A 19,354-nucleotide genomic window follows, 5' to 3' on the forward strand; every position below is an offset into this window, starting at 1 on the left:
TTTTAATATGAAAACTTTCGGTATATTTGACTTAAATATTGATTTTTGACTCGCACAATAAGGTTATTTATATATTCAAAAATTAACCCGAAGCGAATAGAATAATTATTAATTCTTTCAACAATTGAATAGGTTGTCTCATACAGAAAATATCGGATTTCAAAACAATTCAGTCAGAGTAAATAATATCCGACTGTTTGTGTCAGTTTTAATTAAAATTTACGAATATTATTAAAATTGACGTCATTAAAATGATGAATATTTTTTTATACGTTCCGTTAGCATGTCCCTCTTGCGTAATGTCCATCGACCTTACTGTCATCTGGATGATGAAGACGAAGCCATTAGAAAAAGGTACCAGGAACTGAGGATGAAGAGACGTTGGTACCAAAAAGCCAAGGTGACATTGATTACTGTGGCTCTTATGGTCGTCCTATTGGCCATGGCTGGTGTCACTTTATGCTTCGTCCTACCTTGGAAAGATGGTTTTAACACGCTACGCCTAACACCAGATGCTAAATCTTCTAATGGTGGAGGTTTCGAAGATGCTCTCTTGGTTAAAACTAACTGCGGACAATATGCAGGGGTGGTAGAAGAAGGTGCTTTTGTTTTCAAGGTAAGTAGTAATAAATTTCTTGTTGCTTTAATTAAAATTAATGTTGAATAATATAATTTACATACCTAAAAACTGGAATTCTTAAATTTCATTCTTAATAATCAAGAATTTTAAATTTAAAACTTTGTTTAAAATAAATGGTATCTTATATTCGTCATTAAGCGAAAGCAGAGGTTGTTTTAAATTTCAGTTCAATGAAAAGTATTTTAATTTAAATTTTTAAGTGTCACATATCAATGATATGATCACTATAATTGAAAATCTGACGTTGCAATAGTTAAAATTAAGAGGCCTGTGGGGTTGAGATAGTTTATACTTTTACGTCAATTTGACGTCATTTTTTTAAACGTTCATTATAAAAATGAAGAGATGACGTCGATTTGACATCAAAGTGTACACTTTCTGGGCGTAACGAAGAGGGCCGAAGTTAAAGACAATAATATAATTATTTTTAAAGCTAAGATTTATGAATTAACGAAGAAATTTATCATTAAAATTTTGTTTTGATTATAAAAATGATAAATTTATAGTTTTTAACATTAAAAAAAGTTGTTTTAATTTAAATTTTTAAGTGACATACATTAATAATGGACGAATTACACGTGTTATTAATGATCCGTTAATGTTAATGAAGGAGATGAGGGTTATCAGTTTGTTAAAATTAAATATGAGTGTCTACTTAAGAGAAATATTATCTACTTTATTCTGAGAATATTCATTTAAGTGAATATCAACAGATATTCTCGAAATTTATTTAAGTAAGTAGCCATTTTCTAAGAAATATGCAAATCTGAATTTTAAATTTAAAAAATAAATAAATGTTTTTTTTATATCAATATTTAAAAAAAAATTATTAAAATAATTTATTAAACATTTAAAAATAAATCAAAAATATTTTTTAAATTTAAATTTTTAATTGAAAATATTCGTTTAAGAAAGTAAAAAGATAGACGATTAAAATGTTTAAAATTCGGTTAAACTAAGGTAAATAGAATGTTGGTAATATAAAATTTGGTATGGTTTTAAGGTAAATATAAGATTAAAATTGTTTATTAAACTGAATATTTACCCAAAAGTTTAAGCACTGATAATGGATTCGTGTCTGCTTAATGGGTTGGCTGCTTGGAATTTTCTATTTTTTTATCATGTGTCTAACACTTAAATAGGGACCAATTTACTATAGAAAATCCTTACAAACAGTATCTATTTTGGCAAATTGTTCATGTGCTGGGTTGCCTTATACCATCAATCCAATACCAAAAGTTTAATGTTTTAAGATTTAACCTCAAATTCATGTTAATACCTTAAAGTTTATAATCCTTGCAAAGTGACAGATAAATTAATTAAAACATAAGCCTGCTGCTCTGGTGGATCCGGAATCGAATCTGGGGTGTTCCCAGAATGTGTGTATGTATTTTTAATGAGTGGTTTAACCGAATATATTCAGCTCTCGCCTCTTATATGTTAAGGGTTTTTTTTAATCAACCCATTATGGGTATAATTTTAAAACGTATCTGTTAGTACCCACAGAGTGAAAATAGTAAAAAAAATAACTGTTTGGAATGAAATTTTCAAATTACAGACCTACGCATTCCCACTCCCGTCTGTTTGTCTGTCTTCTTTCGTTAATCTCGAGAACAGAATTAAATAGATGAAAATCGCGACCAAATATGGAAAACTTTTGGGCCGATCGTCCCGATTAACCATATACAAACTTCCGAGCTGAATCGAAAGTTACGTGATTTCAATTCAAAATTTTCTCGAGAACGGAGTTAGATAGATAACCGGCATGACTCGATTGTTGTCAGGAGAAGTATGATGTACTGGGGAAAGAAGCCACTAAAATCCAGATCGAGTATGGAAAGCTTAGAGGTCGGAGACCCCGGTTAACTATATACGAACTTCCGGTCTCAACCGGAAGTCGAGTGTTTTTTTTTTAATTAAAATATGATTAAAAATTGCAGCCCGGCATTGTGACGACGTCATAATAAATAATTGCTCGTTTCATTTACTTTAACTGAACTTTTTGGTATATTTACTGAAATTATTAAATATTCATACGAATTTTATATGCCAAATTCTTAACATTTTGATTTTTGTGTTGACATTTGACTTAAAATTGCAATCAAAATTTTATTTTTCTTATTTTAATCACCTTCATTAACAAACGAGCAAACTTTTTTTTAATTTTACTTGACAATTTTAAACTATAAACAAGATTATTTATATAATAACCATTTTCTTTCATCGAATATTAAAAAAACAATTATTTAAAAAAAAATAAATTACAGTTTTCAGATATTTATTTTTATAATTCACGCGAACTGAATAATTAAATAAGATTAAATCCGTTAATTATTATTATGAAAATTTGAAAAAAAAACATTAAACAATTTATAAATGTAAAATGAACGAATTCATTATTTTGTTGTTGAAATTTATAATAACGTATAAATAATTTAAATTATATTCCTCTACTTTTATAAATAAATAATAAAATAAGTTATTATTTCACGCAGATAATAAGATTAATCAAGTTATTTATTTGCTTAATTCTTGACGATAATAAGCTTAGTTACTGTACAGTACGTATCGGATGATCGTAATTAAAGTACCACTATTCAACGCTGTCTACAGTGATATTTAACAGTCTAAGTGCAACAAAATCTGGTGTGATTTTCCGATATTTCGGGAGAAGCCGAAGACATTTTTTTTGGTTTAAAAAATTAATACCAAATTTGGCACTTTCGGTGCTTCAAACAACAAATATTTTATTTGTACACTACATGACATTCGTACTTTACACAGACCTCAACGTCGTTCCCATTCTGAACGTGTATGTCTTCAATACATACAGTCGAACGTAATTAATGTTCTTTGTAATATTTCTCGCGTGCTGTATTTGGGAGAGTCCATAAATTACGTTACGCATATCCTCGATCGACCCCATTAACTGTACTAAGGAACAATACACAGCGCGAGGTATTGAACGTTACAATATTTCATTCACGTATAATGTTACACCTGTAATGTTCAAAGCAGCGATATAAACAGTATGGTTTGTTATGCAACGCTTCAAAACCATTGTGATACCGAAAAGTTTGAACTCTAGCATTACGTAACGTTTTTATAAACACTCTCATCCAATTGGAAGACGTCGTAACAATTTTCTCCATAGCCACCCCGTTGTAACACATCGTAACGATTACCTGCATACATATCACTTATATTTATGTTAAGTAGTTTCTAGACAGAACCTGATACCATCTTTCGAGGCTTCCAAATTTACAACATGCCTTCGATAAAGCACATTTTTAAGTCTCTCTAAAGCCGAAAATCACCCGAATTAAGATAACACGACTTGTAGCATCTTGAAATGTCGCCATAACAGATTTGGTTGCATTTGCACTTCTAAATATTTCTCTAAACAGAGTTAAATAAGGGTGCTTTAATTACGACCACTCGGTATATTTATCTATTACTTCGCACTGTAATATTACTCGATAAAATTATTTTATAATTCTTTAAATATCTAAACATTCGAGCATACAGGATGACCCAAAATTGCCTTGTTTAATCACTCTAAAAGGAACAAAGGCCTTGATTATATGAAGTATAATTTATTAGTTTTAAGTGATGGACATGTTTAATCGTGTACTATTTCAAGTATTTAAAGTTAACATATTTTCAAATAAATATGTATAATTTGCGGAAACGAATTTAAAACCACGAGGGCCTTAAATTCGTTATTATTTGGTAGATGGAAAGAAGCCCTTTATATTTTCTACTTTATGTATAAGTCTGACACTTGTAATTTTCTTTTAGAACGATTTAAAATCTACTTTAAGTACTTTTATACAGGCGAACCTCTAAATAACGGACACTGACGAGAACATAAAAATGGTGGTGTACGGAGGTAAACGTTGATTGGAGGTTATTTTGTATGAAAAAGAAACGATCCTGAGAAATGACCGCCGTTTAGAGGTGGCCTTTGTTGGGAGGTTTGATTCTATAGTGTAACTCGACTTATTACGGCTTAAAATGATTTAAATAAAAGAAGTAAAAAGATTGCCACATAAGAAATGTATTTTGTGTTTGTTACTATCCATTAATAACGAGTTACAATAACAACAACTAAAAGAAAACTAATTAAATTTTTAGTTTCGTCTTCTGGTAATGACATTTTCTGACATAAGTCGATTTAGAAACAAGATTTTGTATTAATTATCCTTATTTTGTTTAATTCTTATTTACTAAATACATTATAAATACATTAATAAATTTATTATGTTCAGGGAATACCTTACGCAGTTCCTCCAGTGGGAGATTTAAGATGGAAGAAGACGGTTCCTATATGGACTGATACTAAACATTGTAGCAACACAAGTAGACAAAGAGCTCACCAGTTTAGTCCTCCTTGCTTCCAACTTAGTCCTTATAACAAAAAGTATAAAGGACAGGAAGATTGCTTATATTTGAATATTTGGTCCCCTCGATTGGATAGTTCTGTACGTATCTGCTTTTTTTTTTATTTAAAGTTATATATAATTAAGGCTGTGTTCGATTGGTTGGAATAGTGCACAGTTGTTACGTCAATTTGACGTCGTTACGTCAGTTTCACAATGAAAAATTCTAAAGAATAATGTCAAATTTACGTAAAAATTTGCTCTATTCAAACCAATCGATCGTATCTTGAGATTAATCGAAAGAATTTTAGGCAGATTTAGAGGTTATGGTATGGATTCACGGAGGATTTCTTCAATTTGGTGCTGGAAATCGACCGGGACTATGTCCATCAGCTAAATTGGCAAAGAAGTTAAACATGGTCTTCGTGTCTCTCAATTATCGCCTTCACTCTTTAGGTTTTATGGCACTAGACTTACTTGTAGGAAGTATTTTAGCCGATGGTTTCGGCAATTACGGCTTGTGGGACATGATTGTGGCATTGCAATGGATACAGGATAATATAAAGAATTTCGGTGGAGATCCGAAAAAGGTTGGTACTTCAATGTCTCTATCGTTTATGTCAGTAGTTACGGTTATTGCTATCAAAAATAGATACCCCTCTCTGAACATTATTCTATCTTTTTTTATCTTTTGATAATAAAATAAACAAGTTAAACAATTTTTTATTATGCTTTTATATTTGCTCTGTTTATAGGAGAATTGGTTTTAATGCATTTGAGTTACAGGAATGAATTCGTAATTTATTTACAGACCGTAACAATGCTTGTCGTATTGTCCCTTTCAACACTAAATATTAGCTTTAATGCTTGTATGCTACAATTATTTCCCTTTCAATTTACAAGATTCTACAAATTATACGCTTGAACTATGTTCTGTAATACAGGAAGGGGCGATTAACCATTAGGCTGAGAAGACTTAAGCATAGGGGCCCGGAAAGGAGGGGCCCCGAGAACAAAAACAAATGTTTTAACTGATATGTAACGTAACTTAACGTCACTTCATCAACAAAGTGTTTGACAGGAGCAAGATCGGGGAAACCTTGCTAAATCTCAGCCTAGGAATAGTATTTAATCCTCCACTGGATACAGAGTAAGTCAAAAATCGCTTATCATACTTTTAAAATCGAACTGAGTTGGGCAGAAGAAATTTTGCCATGATAGAAATATGTTATGCCTAGGGGCAACCATTTTTATGGGTGTCAGCTGCACTACGTAAATGTTTCTATCGTACCAAAATTTTTCTTGCCTAACTGAGTTCAATTTTTTAAAGGTGTTCAACAACTTTTGACTTATCCTGTAGAACAGACCGTAATGTCAGTGGCTTATCCAGGATTTTGAGAATATGGGTGCTGCTCGGTGGGTAATGGCAGGGTGGGTGCCCTCTGTCTTTTAGAGCATGTTACTCAATTACCTTAGTGAATATCCTTATTATCCGTCGCGAGATCTTTACGAATGTTCCGTCTCGAGTTGTTCTTTACGACTCGAGAATGTCCGTTAGATGGTTCGAGGAAAGCTACACCTCCACACTCAACAAGTAGTTATATACAGTTTATTTACACTACAAATATTTACAAAGTCTGTACAATGTTCAACAACATTACATACGCTAATGTAACAAAGCTGTGATGTCGCACGTCGGCTTGTCTGTCCGGGGAACTCAAGTCGCTTTTCCGGAGATGGCTCAACCGCGTGGCCGTCCGTCTCTACACTAACCTTTTTCCGGAGGACTTTCCAAGAGGAGAACGCTCTCTCTATACACCTCAAAGGCTTACCTAGTGTCAGAGATCACCACGTATCCGGTCTCTCGCCCTTTCTCTCCCGTTTTGCTCGCCACCCTACCAATTTAAGGGATCCTGCTACTACCTCCTGCGACCAATCAGTTCCTTCCCTTTCTTAGAGCTTTCAAAGACGTCCGCCCTATTTCCCGCCGACGTAGCTTACATTTGCGTCCGTGCTTTATTTACATTTTTTTTCCCAAGCCGGCCGGCACGTGGCCAACACATGACCCTTAAGCGGAGACGCTACTCCTTTGATCCTTCCGGCCGTTTATGGCCCCAGCTCCAGGTGGGTCTAATTATCCTGTCGTGCGGCTTTCGACTCAGGACGCTAAAAGCGTCCTGAGTCGAACTTGCCTCTACTTATAGGTAAATCTTGCTGTAAAGGCAAAATTTTTATTAATTTACCAAATTTATATATATTCATGAAACAACCTTTACAACCTTAAAATTATTTTAGCTACCTAATCGAAGTCATATTTATTTTTACATTAAAGTAACAAAACTGATTGCATTTATATCAAGAGGGTGCTGCAACACCAAAAGTACCCTTTCCTAGATACGCTCTTGTATAATATATAATTTTACAAGAATAATAGTAAAAAATTTTATTAATATTTTATTTAGATAACAGTCTTCGGTCCCGATGCGGGAGCTTCTTCTATATTAGCGATGATTTCTTCTAAAGTTGGTAGAGAGTTATTCAGATCCGCTTGGTTGATAGGTCCTGCAGCCATCTTTAATCGAACTTTTGAAGAACTGCAAAAACATAATACGGCTTTTTTCCTGGCTAGAAGTGGTTGCAGGGATGTAAAATGCCTAAAACAGATGTCTAGTAAGGAGATTTTGCTGTCATATTTAGGAAAAGACGATCCCTCGTTCAGAATCAGAGATCAGAACGATCTTCCTATTCAAGGAATATATCCGGAGCAATTAATTGTAGTCGACGGTAAAATCTCGCAAATCCTCATTCAATTAATTCATTTAAAAATACATTTATTTAATGATTTTATTATTTTTCAGGTGATATTTTACCAGCTACACCTATTGAAACAATAAACATGGGACAAGCTAACGACTTGCCTCTACTTATAGGTAAATCTTGCTGTAAAGGCAAAATTTTTATTAATTTACCAAATTTATATATATTCATGAAAATATAGGGGTGTACATAAAAATTAAATGTATCTTTGGATATCTTTTATAAGAAAGACGCGTATAGGAATATTATTATGTAAGCGTACAGATATAAAAATACATGTATAAAATGCTTATAAACCGTTTTAAAATAGAGCTTAGATGATTAAAACATTACCTGAATGAGTACAAAAAGCAAGCAATTATAGTAAAATTAGTAAAAGAAGTTGGTATTTAGTTAGTCGGATAATAAACAATAGCTTTATTTAAGAGACGTTTAAGGTATAAAGTGTTTTACAATGGATAAGGCATGATTCTATTAAAGTATCGATTTAGTAGTAGGACAGTCATTTGGAGAATGATTAATAGACAAAGAAGCTGAACGCCTGAAGCGTTTTCCAAGTGACAAGTTGGAAGTGCCACCAGATGTGAGTCGCCTCGCTCGTTGATATCGCATCAAGATGCTATGTCTCGCAGAAAGCGAAATCAAACGATCAAAGTTCTTACTGAAAAGAAAAGTCCTTTGATAGATAGATCGATTTAGTAAAAACTCCTGGGAAATCCGTGGCAGATGGTTTTAAGATAGAATTTTCTATGTAATTCTTTCTCTAACGTCAACAGAAATTCGTATTGGGCCTTCCTGCAATCTATTTATAGAATCTTTTATATATATATATATGTGTGTGTGTAACGCTTGCCGTACACCTATACTTTATATAGTGTAAAATTGACTTTGGCAAGTTTCTCGAAGATGATTCGGTACAGAGTATTTGTCTTATTCCCAACATTTTTACTAGCTGTTAATATATAATGCGTGAATCTTGCTGTTATTTCCGTATCGATTTTTTAGTGACAATTCGTAAATTTCTACAGGTACCGGGTCGCAGAGTGTGGATATTTGGCCAGGACCCGAAGATCTTAGCCTTTGGACTTGGAACCAGTTAAGAAAATACGTTACAACTAGTTTAGATAGCTTCGATCCGAGGATTAGTCAAATGGCTTTACATCTTTATAACGATACCGACGTGGAAGGTAAATATATACAATTAATTATTTTATATTAGGGAAAAAATTTATAAATAAATATTTTACAGTGAAACATGTCCAAAACGGAACTCGAATAAAACGGAAATTTGCCAAGTTGTAAAAAATATTCGGTACTGTGCCATTCCGGTTTACACAAATTTACTGTTGGTACAGTAAAACCTGTGTAAACCGGAATCCCATCGTATTGATTTTTTCTTTTCATTTTTTTTTCTTTTTAATTTTGGAGATTGTCAACAGTTGCCAAGTGGGTAAAATCAGTGAACGCTGGTCGAGGGTTCCATTTCATCAATGGGCTGGTCACGTGGAATTTTCCGGGTTTTCTACACATGTCTAACACCAAAATAGGTGTCAGTTTCCACAGAAAGCCCTCCTAGGGTACTCTTTTTTGGTAGATCACCCGTTGTTGCGATGCTGTGTTTCACCAATCCGAATTTTTCCGTTTAGGAGGTTCCGTTTTAGACAAGTTTTACTGTACAATATTTTTGAAGTATTTAACAAATGTTAAATAGTCAACACTTTCCGATAAAGACGTGAAAATATATAGAAAATTTATTTTAAAAATTAACAATTAAGATTGATTTCCCTACTGACAATTTATCACATTAACTCGAATTATGCGAAATTTATATTTGAAGATTGTTATTAATATTAAAATTTAGTAGTTTTATAAAACAATTTTTCTAGTTTTCTTAAATATATATAATAAAAAAAGCGTCGAACTGTTCATTTTAATAATAAAAGTATGTTAATTAGTTATAAAAAATGGCGGAATATTTTTAAATAGTTTACGCTATTCGAAAATTGGCATTTTTTTGTATAAATTAATTATTTTTCTTTCACGAGTTGAGTTTTTTATTGATGTTTCATGCGGAAAAAGTCACCAAAGAGATAATTTTCATTTATAAAACCGCATTTTTTAAATCAATTTTCATGATAATTTATGTAGTTTTTGTAGAAGAAATTGTGAATATTACCGTAACAGTGGGCCACTAGAGAATCTGCAGACGGTAATTGGGATAATTATCTTTTCTAAGATTTATATCTTTAATGTTGAAAGGATCTCATTTCCTTATCTAATTTTCCAATTTTGTTATTATTTGTTTATAAATGTTTTATATTGTAAATTCTGATTTAATTAATTACATTAAATAGATTGCTGGAAATATTTTTAATTAATTCCCTCTAAAACATTATTTATCCTAGATGCGAATGATTTAATATTTTCAATTAATAATGCTCAATAATCTTCAATGAAGCTAGCGCTAATAATAATTACTATTCTTTAATGAATTTTATGTTAATAATGCCTAAATTATAACGTTAATAATTATAATGTAATGTAATTTTATTAACAACGTTAATAAAAATAATAAAGAGGCGCGTGTTAATAAATGTTCAATTGTATTGAATAGTTAGTGATCAGTAATGATAAATAAGATTTAAAATGATGAATAATGTGTCGTGAGGTAAATAATGTTGAACAATGCTCAATTATAATAGCGTTAATAAAGCCCATTAATGCTAAATAATCCTAATAATGCTCAATTAATAAGGCTAACTATTGATAATATCAACTAATATTCAATAATATTGACTAATTGTCCCGTTAATAAAGCTTAACAATGCTCAGTCAACAAGGCTAATTAATAGTAAATAGTGCTCAGTTAGCAAGTTTAATTAATGGTAAATAATGCTCAATCAGTAATAATAATTCTCGCGTTAATACAGCTGAATAATGCTAAGGAAACTAATAGTAGATTATGTTCAATATCGAATAATTTTCAAATTAATAATGCTCGATAATATTGAATAATTCCAGCTTAAATAATGGTTTTACTTACGTAAAGAAGAATAATATTTACTTTTCGGTAATTCAAATACAAAAATTATAAATTATAAATAAATGAATTTATTTAGTTGACAAAGAGAGAATCTTAAAGTAAAAATTATTGATCTTTCATGCGAAATAACTAAATGTTAAATGCTTTATTAAATTATTCATTATTATTTTGTAACTTATCTAAAATGTAATCTTAGTTGCATGTGATGAATTTTTAATCATTTGAATAAATAAATAAATAAATAATATATTTTCTTGTATTATGAGTTGTCTTATCAATTTAAATATTTAAAAATTGTCATTATTTATTATCAAAGATATTCACGATTGTTCATCAGACTTCAGGTAAAGTTCATACCAACGAAGAATAGTTTTCATTAATCATTATATTTTGTTTATTATATTTAACATACTTTCCAGATTTCAAGTTTTGAATGTGTTTTTAAATTGTTGAATGTACAATTTTATTTTAATGAATTTTATACTTGTTTTACCAGTAATCTGTATAAGGAACTAATTTAAACTTCTTATAGTCCTAAGATAGAACCCCCCAAAAAACACTAAACATTGGTCGCGGTTTGAGCCTCACCAACGGCTGACCACGTGGAATTTTCCGGGTTTTTTTCACTTTTGTCACACCTAAATAGGTGCCAGTTTGCCATAGAAATCCTTCCAACAGGTATCCCTCCTGGCAGATCGCCCAAGTCCCATCAATTCAATCCAATTCTAAGCTTTAGCATATCAGGGGTCTTTCCTCCACTATCAAATAACAATACATTTAAAAGCTGAGGCCAGTCCGAAAATACAGTCAAATCCTCAATAATTGCTATCTTCTAACAACAAGCATTTTTTTCAAAAACGGATTTCTTTCTTTCTTTTCAAAAATGCCTGAAAAATATCTTCAAATATAGCCGAATAGCGACTAATTATCATGTTCCATCAGTGGCCGTTGTTTAGAGGTTTGACTGCATTTGTACAATTTAATAAATAATATATTCACAATAAATTTTTTATTATTTTAATTCTTTTTAATAATTGAAGTATTGTTTTCATTATAAATTAGTATTTTCTATGAATCTTTAGAGACAAATTAAAAAATTTAGTGAAATGAAATAAAAATAGAATATTTATTAGATATTTGTAGCTAGAGCAGAGGTGAAGAATTAGTCTTCAAGCCTTATGATGCCTTTTATGGCTTGTAGTGAGATCTTATAAGATATAAATTATTATAAGTTTAAGTTTGCTGTTATGCGTTCGAGTTATGAAAGTATATTTCCTGTTGTTTTGTCAACAAAGGCATCCATTTAAACACAGTCAAACCTGTTAACAGCGGCCACTGATAGAAACAAAAATAATGGCCTTTGCTTGAAAGTGGTCATTTTTTATTCATTTCAAAAAATAAACGTGCCTGAAGAAACGTCTAGAGTTAGCTTTTATTGGGATTTGGCCATTATTGGAAGATTCGACTGTAATAATATTCGTTTTTTCACATGTATGCTGAATGCATGCACTTGTACAACTTGCAAATACAACACGAAGTCTTATGAGTGGGCCTTCTTAAATGGCCTTTTGGTTAAAAACACGCTCCCTCCTCTAGATAAGAATTTCTTTATTTTAGTGTCAAATTGATATTTTTATAGTGCTCTAAAGAACGGCCATGTGGCAGAAATATTAAAAATAGCCGTTGTTCGAAGGTTATTTTATATTTTTGTTAAAATAATAATAATAATAATAATACAATGGCTGCTGTTTAGAGGTGGCCATTATCGAATGTTCTACCATATTAAATATTGCTTTGTGTATGTGTGTTTAAGTATAACTCAAGTTTGTTTTATCTTATTATACGAAAATTTTTTTAAATGGTTAAATATTTACATGTTATGTTTGTCATGAAACGATTGAAAGCGAAACGGGTATATTTTCTATGAATTAAATTAACTTTTTAAGATGTTTATATTAACAAAATGAAATAAAATATTCCTTTTAATGTATATTTTAAGAATTTTTTTATGTATTTATTTATTTAATATACTGTTTAATATAGGATACAAATTTTTGATGTAACACATATAGAACTCTTTAAATGCTTACTTTAATTCTTTTAAAAATAAAATATATTCAAAGAAAGTACATTTTAATTTCAAACTTGTATTAATCGATTTTTTAAATATATTTTTTTATAATGAAAATTTTGAATTAGTTACCAGTAGTAAGATAAAACTATCAATAAATAAACCTACTTTAATTTATTTGTACATTAGAGGAAATAGAAGAAAAAAGTTAAATATAGATGATTTTTTGCCAAAACTTTATTTTAAAATGCTTTCAAATAAATTTTAAAAATTTATATCTTTTTATGTAATACTTAGATATAAAGGATAAAAAAGAAACTAATCCTAAAATATTCAATGATCCTAATTAAAGTACATTACCTCTATTCAACTCTGTTTAGAGAGATATTTAAAAGCCAAAATTTAACCAAATCTGGTTTGGTAATATTTTATTACAATTCTGGAAAAAAAATACTACTAAAACTCACCACGGTGGAATTTTTAGCGCTGAGATCAACAAACATTTTCTTTGTATAAGATACTAGTGATACACAAAGACCATGACGACATAGAGAATACTGCTCGACGTGGTGACCATTCTGAACTTGTAAAACCTGTAAGCGAAGAATACTGTAATCCACTTGTAATTGATCATCTGTGATGCTCCTCACATGCAATCTGATACTTTGAAGACAGTTAAATTTGAGCATATTTTTGATAAACCACACCTTTTAAGTGTTCTCACAACCAAAAATCACACGAATTAAAACCCAAAGGGTCAAAAGTGCCGTAGTAAATGAGTTTTCACACTGAACTTCTTTATGAAAATGTCTTCCGCAAGTCTTGAAATGCCGCTATACCCAGATTTTGTTCATTGACTGTTAAATATCTCTCTAGACAGTGTTGAAAAGAGATATTTTAATTACGATGATTGACTGGCTTTTGACTCATTCTGCGACAAAGTACAGTACTTACACAAAACATTTACTTTAATTGTTTACTTAATATTGTTTACTTAATATTGTAATTGTTTACTTAAATATTGTGGAATATAATCTGCATTTTTATATTTTTATAATTAAAAAATCCAAACTAGTGGCTGAGAAGATAAAACCACTGAAACACTGGTAGTTTGTTACGGGTTCGCGCCACCCCAACGTAGAGTTTTCCGAATATTTTTCATGTGTCTAACACTTGAATAGGGGTCAGTTTTCTGGTTTCCCAATATCCCAGGCCGATTATCCGTGTGTTTTATTGCCTTATCCCATCACTTTCACTACAACGTGAAAAATTCCTAAACATGTTACCAAAATCAAGTGTAGAGCAAAGAATATTGGCCCGTCAAGAATAGAATTAATTTAATTTTTAATATTTACCAAAATTTTTAAATAAAATTCTATAATGGTTATATTACAGTAATAGTAAATTTATACAAGTGAGGGCAACAATCTAAAACAGCTCGACCTTAAAAGACCCATTGTATACTGTAATAACGGAAGTGGTATATGCAATGGTAATATTTTCTAAATAATGATTTGTTTGTGTATTTCAACATTCAATTTATCTGTATTGAATAAATTCGGAAATACAACTCACAGACAAATATTTTTGTATCTGTGCGTTGTACTGTATGTATCTGTTTCCATAACATCGTAAACGACTGCTACGAAGAGATATTTAATTAAATAATTATTCATATTACACATTGTATCTGTGATATAATATCTTGTATATGTACAATTATAGAAGCAATTAACAGTATAAATTGTTACGAAATACTGTAACAATATACACAAACAGTATGCTTATATTAGGTTGTTGTGAACGTATTGTTTGCGCAGGGTCATTAATAAATCAATTTTTACAGCGTTTTCTGTTTTATTTTTATAGTTATTTAGTGAACATTTTGAGCAACTTACAATTAAATTGTATTGGATTAATGGGGTAAGGCAATGCAATCTTTGAATTATCTGCCTCTTATAGAACATCTTTTTTATGGGAAACTGGTCCCTATTTAAGTGTGAAGGAAACACGGAAATTTTCACATGGCCAAACAGTTAATGAGGCGCAAATCCACCACCAACTCCCAGGTGTTCAGTAGTTTTATCCACTTGGCCACTGTTTGGATTATAGCAAAATTGATTAAATAAAAAAAAAGGTATGAAAATTCACTCTGATGAGGTGAATAGACACATATTATACTAAAAAACAAGGAAACAAAATTCTTAAAAACGTACAAAATATTGCAAGACAGTAAAAATATTCTAATATAGAAAACATTGTACATAAAATGAATATTTTGATGAACACATATCGTATTTTAATAGATAAATAATGTAATAAAAGCTATCAAAATCAAGTGTGTATCGATGACAATATTGACAATTTTGTCAAAACAAGCGTGAAAGGTTTGATCTCTTTTTTGTTGTGGGTGCAGACAAGCAGATACTCTAGTGATATAGAAGGAAGAAATCCATAAAATAGCTTAAAAAGTTATGTTAAAATTATAATTAAAGATCTTTTATAATTGATAAAATCAAAACAATGCTGAATAATATGAATACGCATTAAAATAGTCACAAAAATATATTGAAGTTAAACTTGAATAGGAAGATATTCAAGGGATCAAAACCGAGAACGAATCATGTACTGTACAGTAGATTCTGTTAAGCGAATTGCTATTTCTATAAGAATTCCCTTGCTCTTTCACAACTATTCTCTTGTTATTTTGTTATGGAAACAAAAATAAGTGAAATAAATCCTTACAAACATATATTTTCCTTCACAATATTCTTAAAAATGCATTAAATATTACTTGAAATATGGTTGTATGAGATTGATAGATGGAAGTGTATCTTATATTTTTTGATTTTTATTTTCCAGCAAGCTATCTTTAGGGCGATATCTCGAAAAGATATTTATTAAAATCTTTCTCGGCTATTGTATTACACAGTGAACGAAATTGGAGATTGTATTCGACACGAAATTATTGCATTTATTTCATAATTAGCATATGATTAATTCAAGATCTTAAATTGAAGCTTATGTGAAGTAGCCCAAGTAATTGATTGATTGAATCATATTCAAAATTGAATTTACATTTCTAACAATGACCGTTTGCATTAATTGTCTCCTATTTCAATTATTAAAATGAACTTTATAAAGGACTAGCAGATAGCGACTATGAAAAATTTGGTCATGATCAATGGGTTTAGAAGTGTTTGAAGAACAGATACATATTCGTAATTCTGTTATATATATAAATTCTAATTTGAAAACGATTAATTTTTAGAATGTCCAAATAAAAAAAATTCTCTTAGGAAAAGCTATTAATCTATCTTACATTGTCGTAGATTCTGTTATACAATTGCATAATATCTATTCAGAATAAACTACAATTGTCCAATTAACGAAATGAAATTACAAAATCAATCAGTTTAGTTGGCCCATCTTCAATTTAAAATACAATTTATGAAACAATAGCAGAAGAACAATGAGAAGAGAATGAATAGAATCATTTGCATCGCTTGTCTTTAGAAAATAATAGAAACTATTACGAATAAAACTGTCAAAAATCATATTTAACAATAGAAATGACGCCCTTGAGAAGTTGCAAAGAATTTAATCTCCTGCTGACGTTCAACCAACTTCATTTTACATCAGATTTTGCAGATTATAAATGAGTTTAGCATAAAAATTAAAGTATTATCTTGCAATTTAAATCATTCAAAGCCATTTTGTTTCTTTAAATAACGAGAAATCCAATTTAGAATTCTGTTTTAAATGAAGTATGCAGCTATTCAAATTATTCAGATATCATATATTCAAAGTAAGTAACAATACTTGCAGTCAATGAATCATGAAAGTTTTTAAAGATGCTTTAATATTATTAAACTTCAACTTTGAAAAGTAACACTATTCATCATAAAAATAAAAAGAATATCTTACTGGGGAGTAATTGAGTGTAGGATAATAAAAGAAAAGAAAGGGAAGAAGCGAAGAAGAAGAGAACGCCTTAATATTTATACTTTATGAACGACCTGCATCGGATAAAAGTAGAAGTGTAAGCGATCAAAACGGGAAAAAATTACCTTTTTAATACGTTTGATAGCATTATTTTATATCAAAACATTAAATTAATGTGTCTGTTTGTCTATTTTATATTGTAAACGTTTACGTTCTTATCGTAACGTTAGAAAATCTTATAATGAAAAGCGATATCTAAGAGAAAACAGAGAAAGAGTCATTTATCAGTGCATAAAATAAATGAAAGAAACCTGAAAATAAAAAAAAGTACAATCTAATGTTTGTACAGTCAAATCTGTAAACAACGGCCACTGACAAAACATAAAAGACGTCCGTATTTCGGAGGTGATTGTTGTTTGGAATCTATTTTGAATGCAGTTTTCTTTAAGAAATTTTATGAAAAATGGCCTCTGTTTACAGGTGACCGTTGTTAGGAGGTGGCCGTTATCGGATGTAAAACTTTTGAATATATATATATATAAAGCCTTTATTACGCAGAATAAATTGTAAGAGATGATATAATATATAAAAAATGCATTCTTTTACGAATTTTATATAGATCCTTACACTTTAAGAGCGCATAAAGGTTTAGAAAAAGGTTTTATCTCGAATATATTTATTGAAAAATTGAATGTAATATTCACTCCAAAATGTTTTTATAGCGTCTAAATAATCAATAAACTTATATTAACGATTTGATAAAGCATAATAATATTTTTATATAATTAACTTCTCGTACAACAAATATTGAAACTATTATAAGGCCTGTATTTCTTGCTGAATACATAGTAAACCTATTCTTACAGAAATAGTCTTATAGATCTATTCTCTTCGATTATGAAACTCAAAGAAATTCAGCAAAATCTATGACGTTTTTTTAGTAGAATTGCTACACGTATACCAATCTCTACGAGGTAAACCTTCCTCACAAAAATGGTATTACATCTAACTGCGAATTTCCTAGATATTACTTCGAAATTGAAAGGAGTAATACATTCCAAAGTATCAGTCGAGTGAAAAAGTTAGAAAAATAACTGGACCATGACTGAGTACAGATTATGAAAGATAGGCAGTGCCGCATCTAGACGGAATATTTATAGTGCATTTTTGTTCTCTTTTTTTATTCATATAATGAAAGTTTTCTTTATAGGTCACTCCACATTTTAACCATAAATTTAAATTCTTGCTTAATTTTTCCGCCCACAGGGCCAAAATAGATAAAACTACCGAACAGTGCCAATTGGTTTTTGGTTCGCGCCTGGCCAACGGATTGGCCAAGTGAAGTTTTCTAGATTTTATTTCACGTGCCTAACATCGAAATAGGAACCAGTTTCCAGTAGAATACTACGGGAATCAGATCGTATGAATCCTACGTAGGAATCGTACTGAATCCTACGGGAATCAGATCGTCCATGAAAGTTTCGTTACCTTATTTCATCAACCTAATCCATAATTTCTTCAGTTATATGTATTTTTTAAACGCTTTTATTTAATGTTTTTTTCAAATCTTGAAACTCAAATTTCATCCATTTCTAATTAAGATAGAAGTCTGAAACTTTGAGGACCTAAATCCGATGACAATGCATTTTAATAATGTTTTAGGGGTGACTCCACCCCATTACCCTTTCCAACATAGTGTAAAACTTGTGTGTAAATGCACTGTAGTGATGGCCCATCTCAATCTCGAAAAACATGACCAATAAAACCAACTTTTTAAAAATATATTAAAATTACTAACCTTTTGATTTTTCGGTTAGTTGTCAAGAAACATAATAAATTATTTTATGTCGAAACAGAAGGAAATTAAAGTTACTTTAATAGGAAAAATGGTAAAGTAAACAGAATAAATAAATGTTTTTATTCCGCTACTAAATTTACCTTCTTAATTATTCTGTTGTCAGTAAAATTTACATCATATATCAGTTAGATCAACGTTAAGATCTTCTAGAGGAATCGACATACCAAGCTTGGATTCTTCTAAAATGATGAAAGATTACAGATTACGATGTTTGATACCAGATTTTTCCTGATAAAAAGCCTAACTTTTCCGCACTGTCATCCAACTGAACCTATGATTAATAGGAGAATCGAGTGAATGATTGCTAGAAATCCGGAATGAAGTCATTAAATACATCAGAAAACCAATAAACATTTTCCCGATACAAGTATTAATGTTAAATGTGGAAGAATTTTTAAAAAAAAAGTCTTTGTAAACGATTCTTGTTAGACACTTTACTGCAAACAAGAATAAAAAGTTCGAGGTTCAGCTTGCTTCTCACAGAAAATATATTCCGTGTTAATAAGCAAACGAAATAAAACTACTTCAATTAATTTAGTAAACAACTCTTGTAGTTTTTCTAAGCAAAATTTCTTAAAACTTTTAATAAAATTAGCAA

At 30.3% G+C, this 19,354-nt stretch overlaps 1 protein-coding gene across 1 annotated transcript in view; it reads left to right on the forward strand.

The window, feature by feature from the left end:
- The window catches only part of LOC136977973 (para-nitrobenzyl esterase-like), a 59,148-nt gene that overhangs the window by 14,844 nt on the left and 24,950 nt on the right, over window positions 1–19,354 (forward strand). Inside the window, exons 2-7 of the mRNA XM_067273589.1 lie at window positions 283–616; window positions 4,912–5,124; window positions 5,334–5,612; window positions 7,485–7,806; window positions 7,881–7,952; window positions 8,868–9,026. Of these exons, the coding sequence (XP_067129690.1) occupies window positions 284–616; window positions 4,912–5,124; window positions 5,334–5,612; window positions 7,485–7,806; window positions 7,881–7,952; window positions 8,868–9,026 (1,378 nt within the window). The 5' untranslated portion in view covers window position 283. The remainder of the gene's footprint in view (window positions 1–282; window positions 617–4,911; window positions 5,125–5,333; window positions 5,613–7,484; window positions 7,807–7,880; window positions 7,953–8,867; window positions 9,027–19,354) is intronic.

The sequence above is a fragment of the Centruroides vittatus genome, unplaced genomic scaffold (assembly GCF_030686945.1).
Source record: "Centruroides vittatus isolate TY-2023 unplaced genomic scaffold, ASM3068694v2 contig_484, whole genome shotgun sequence".
In the NCBI taxonomy this organism is placed as follows: domain Eukaryota; kingdom Metazoa; phylum Arthropoda; class Arachnida; order Scorpiones; family Buthidae; genus Centruroides; species Centruroides vittatus.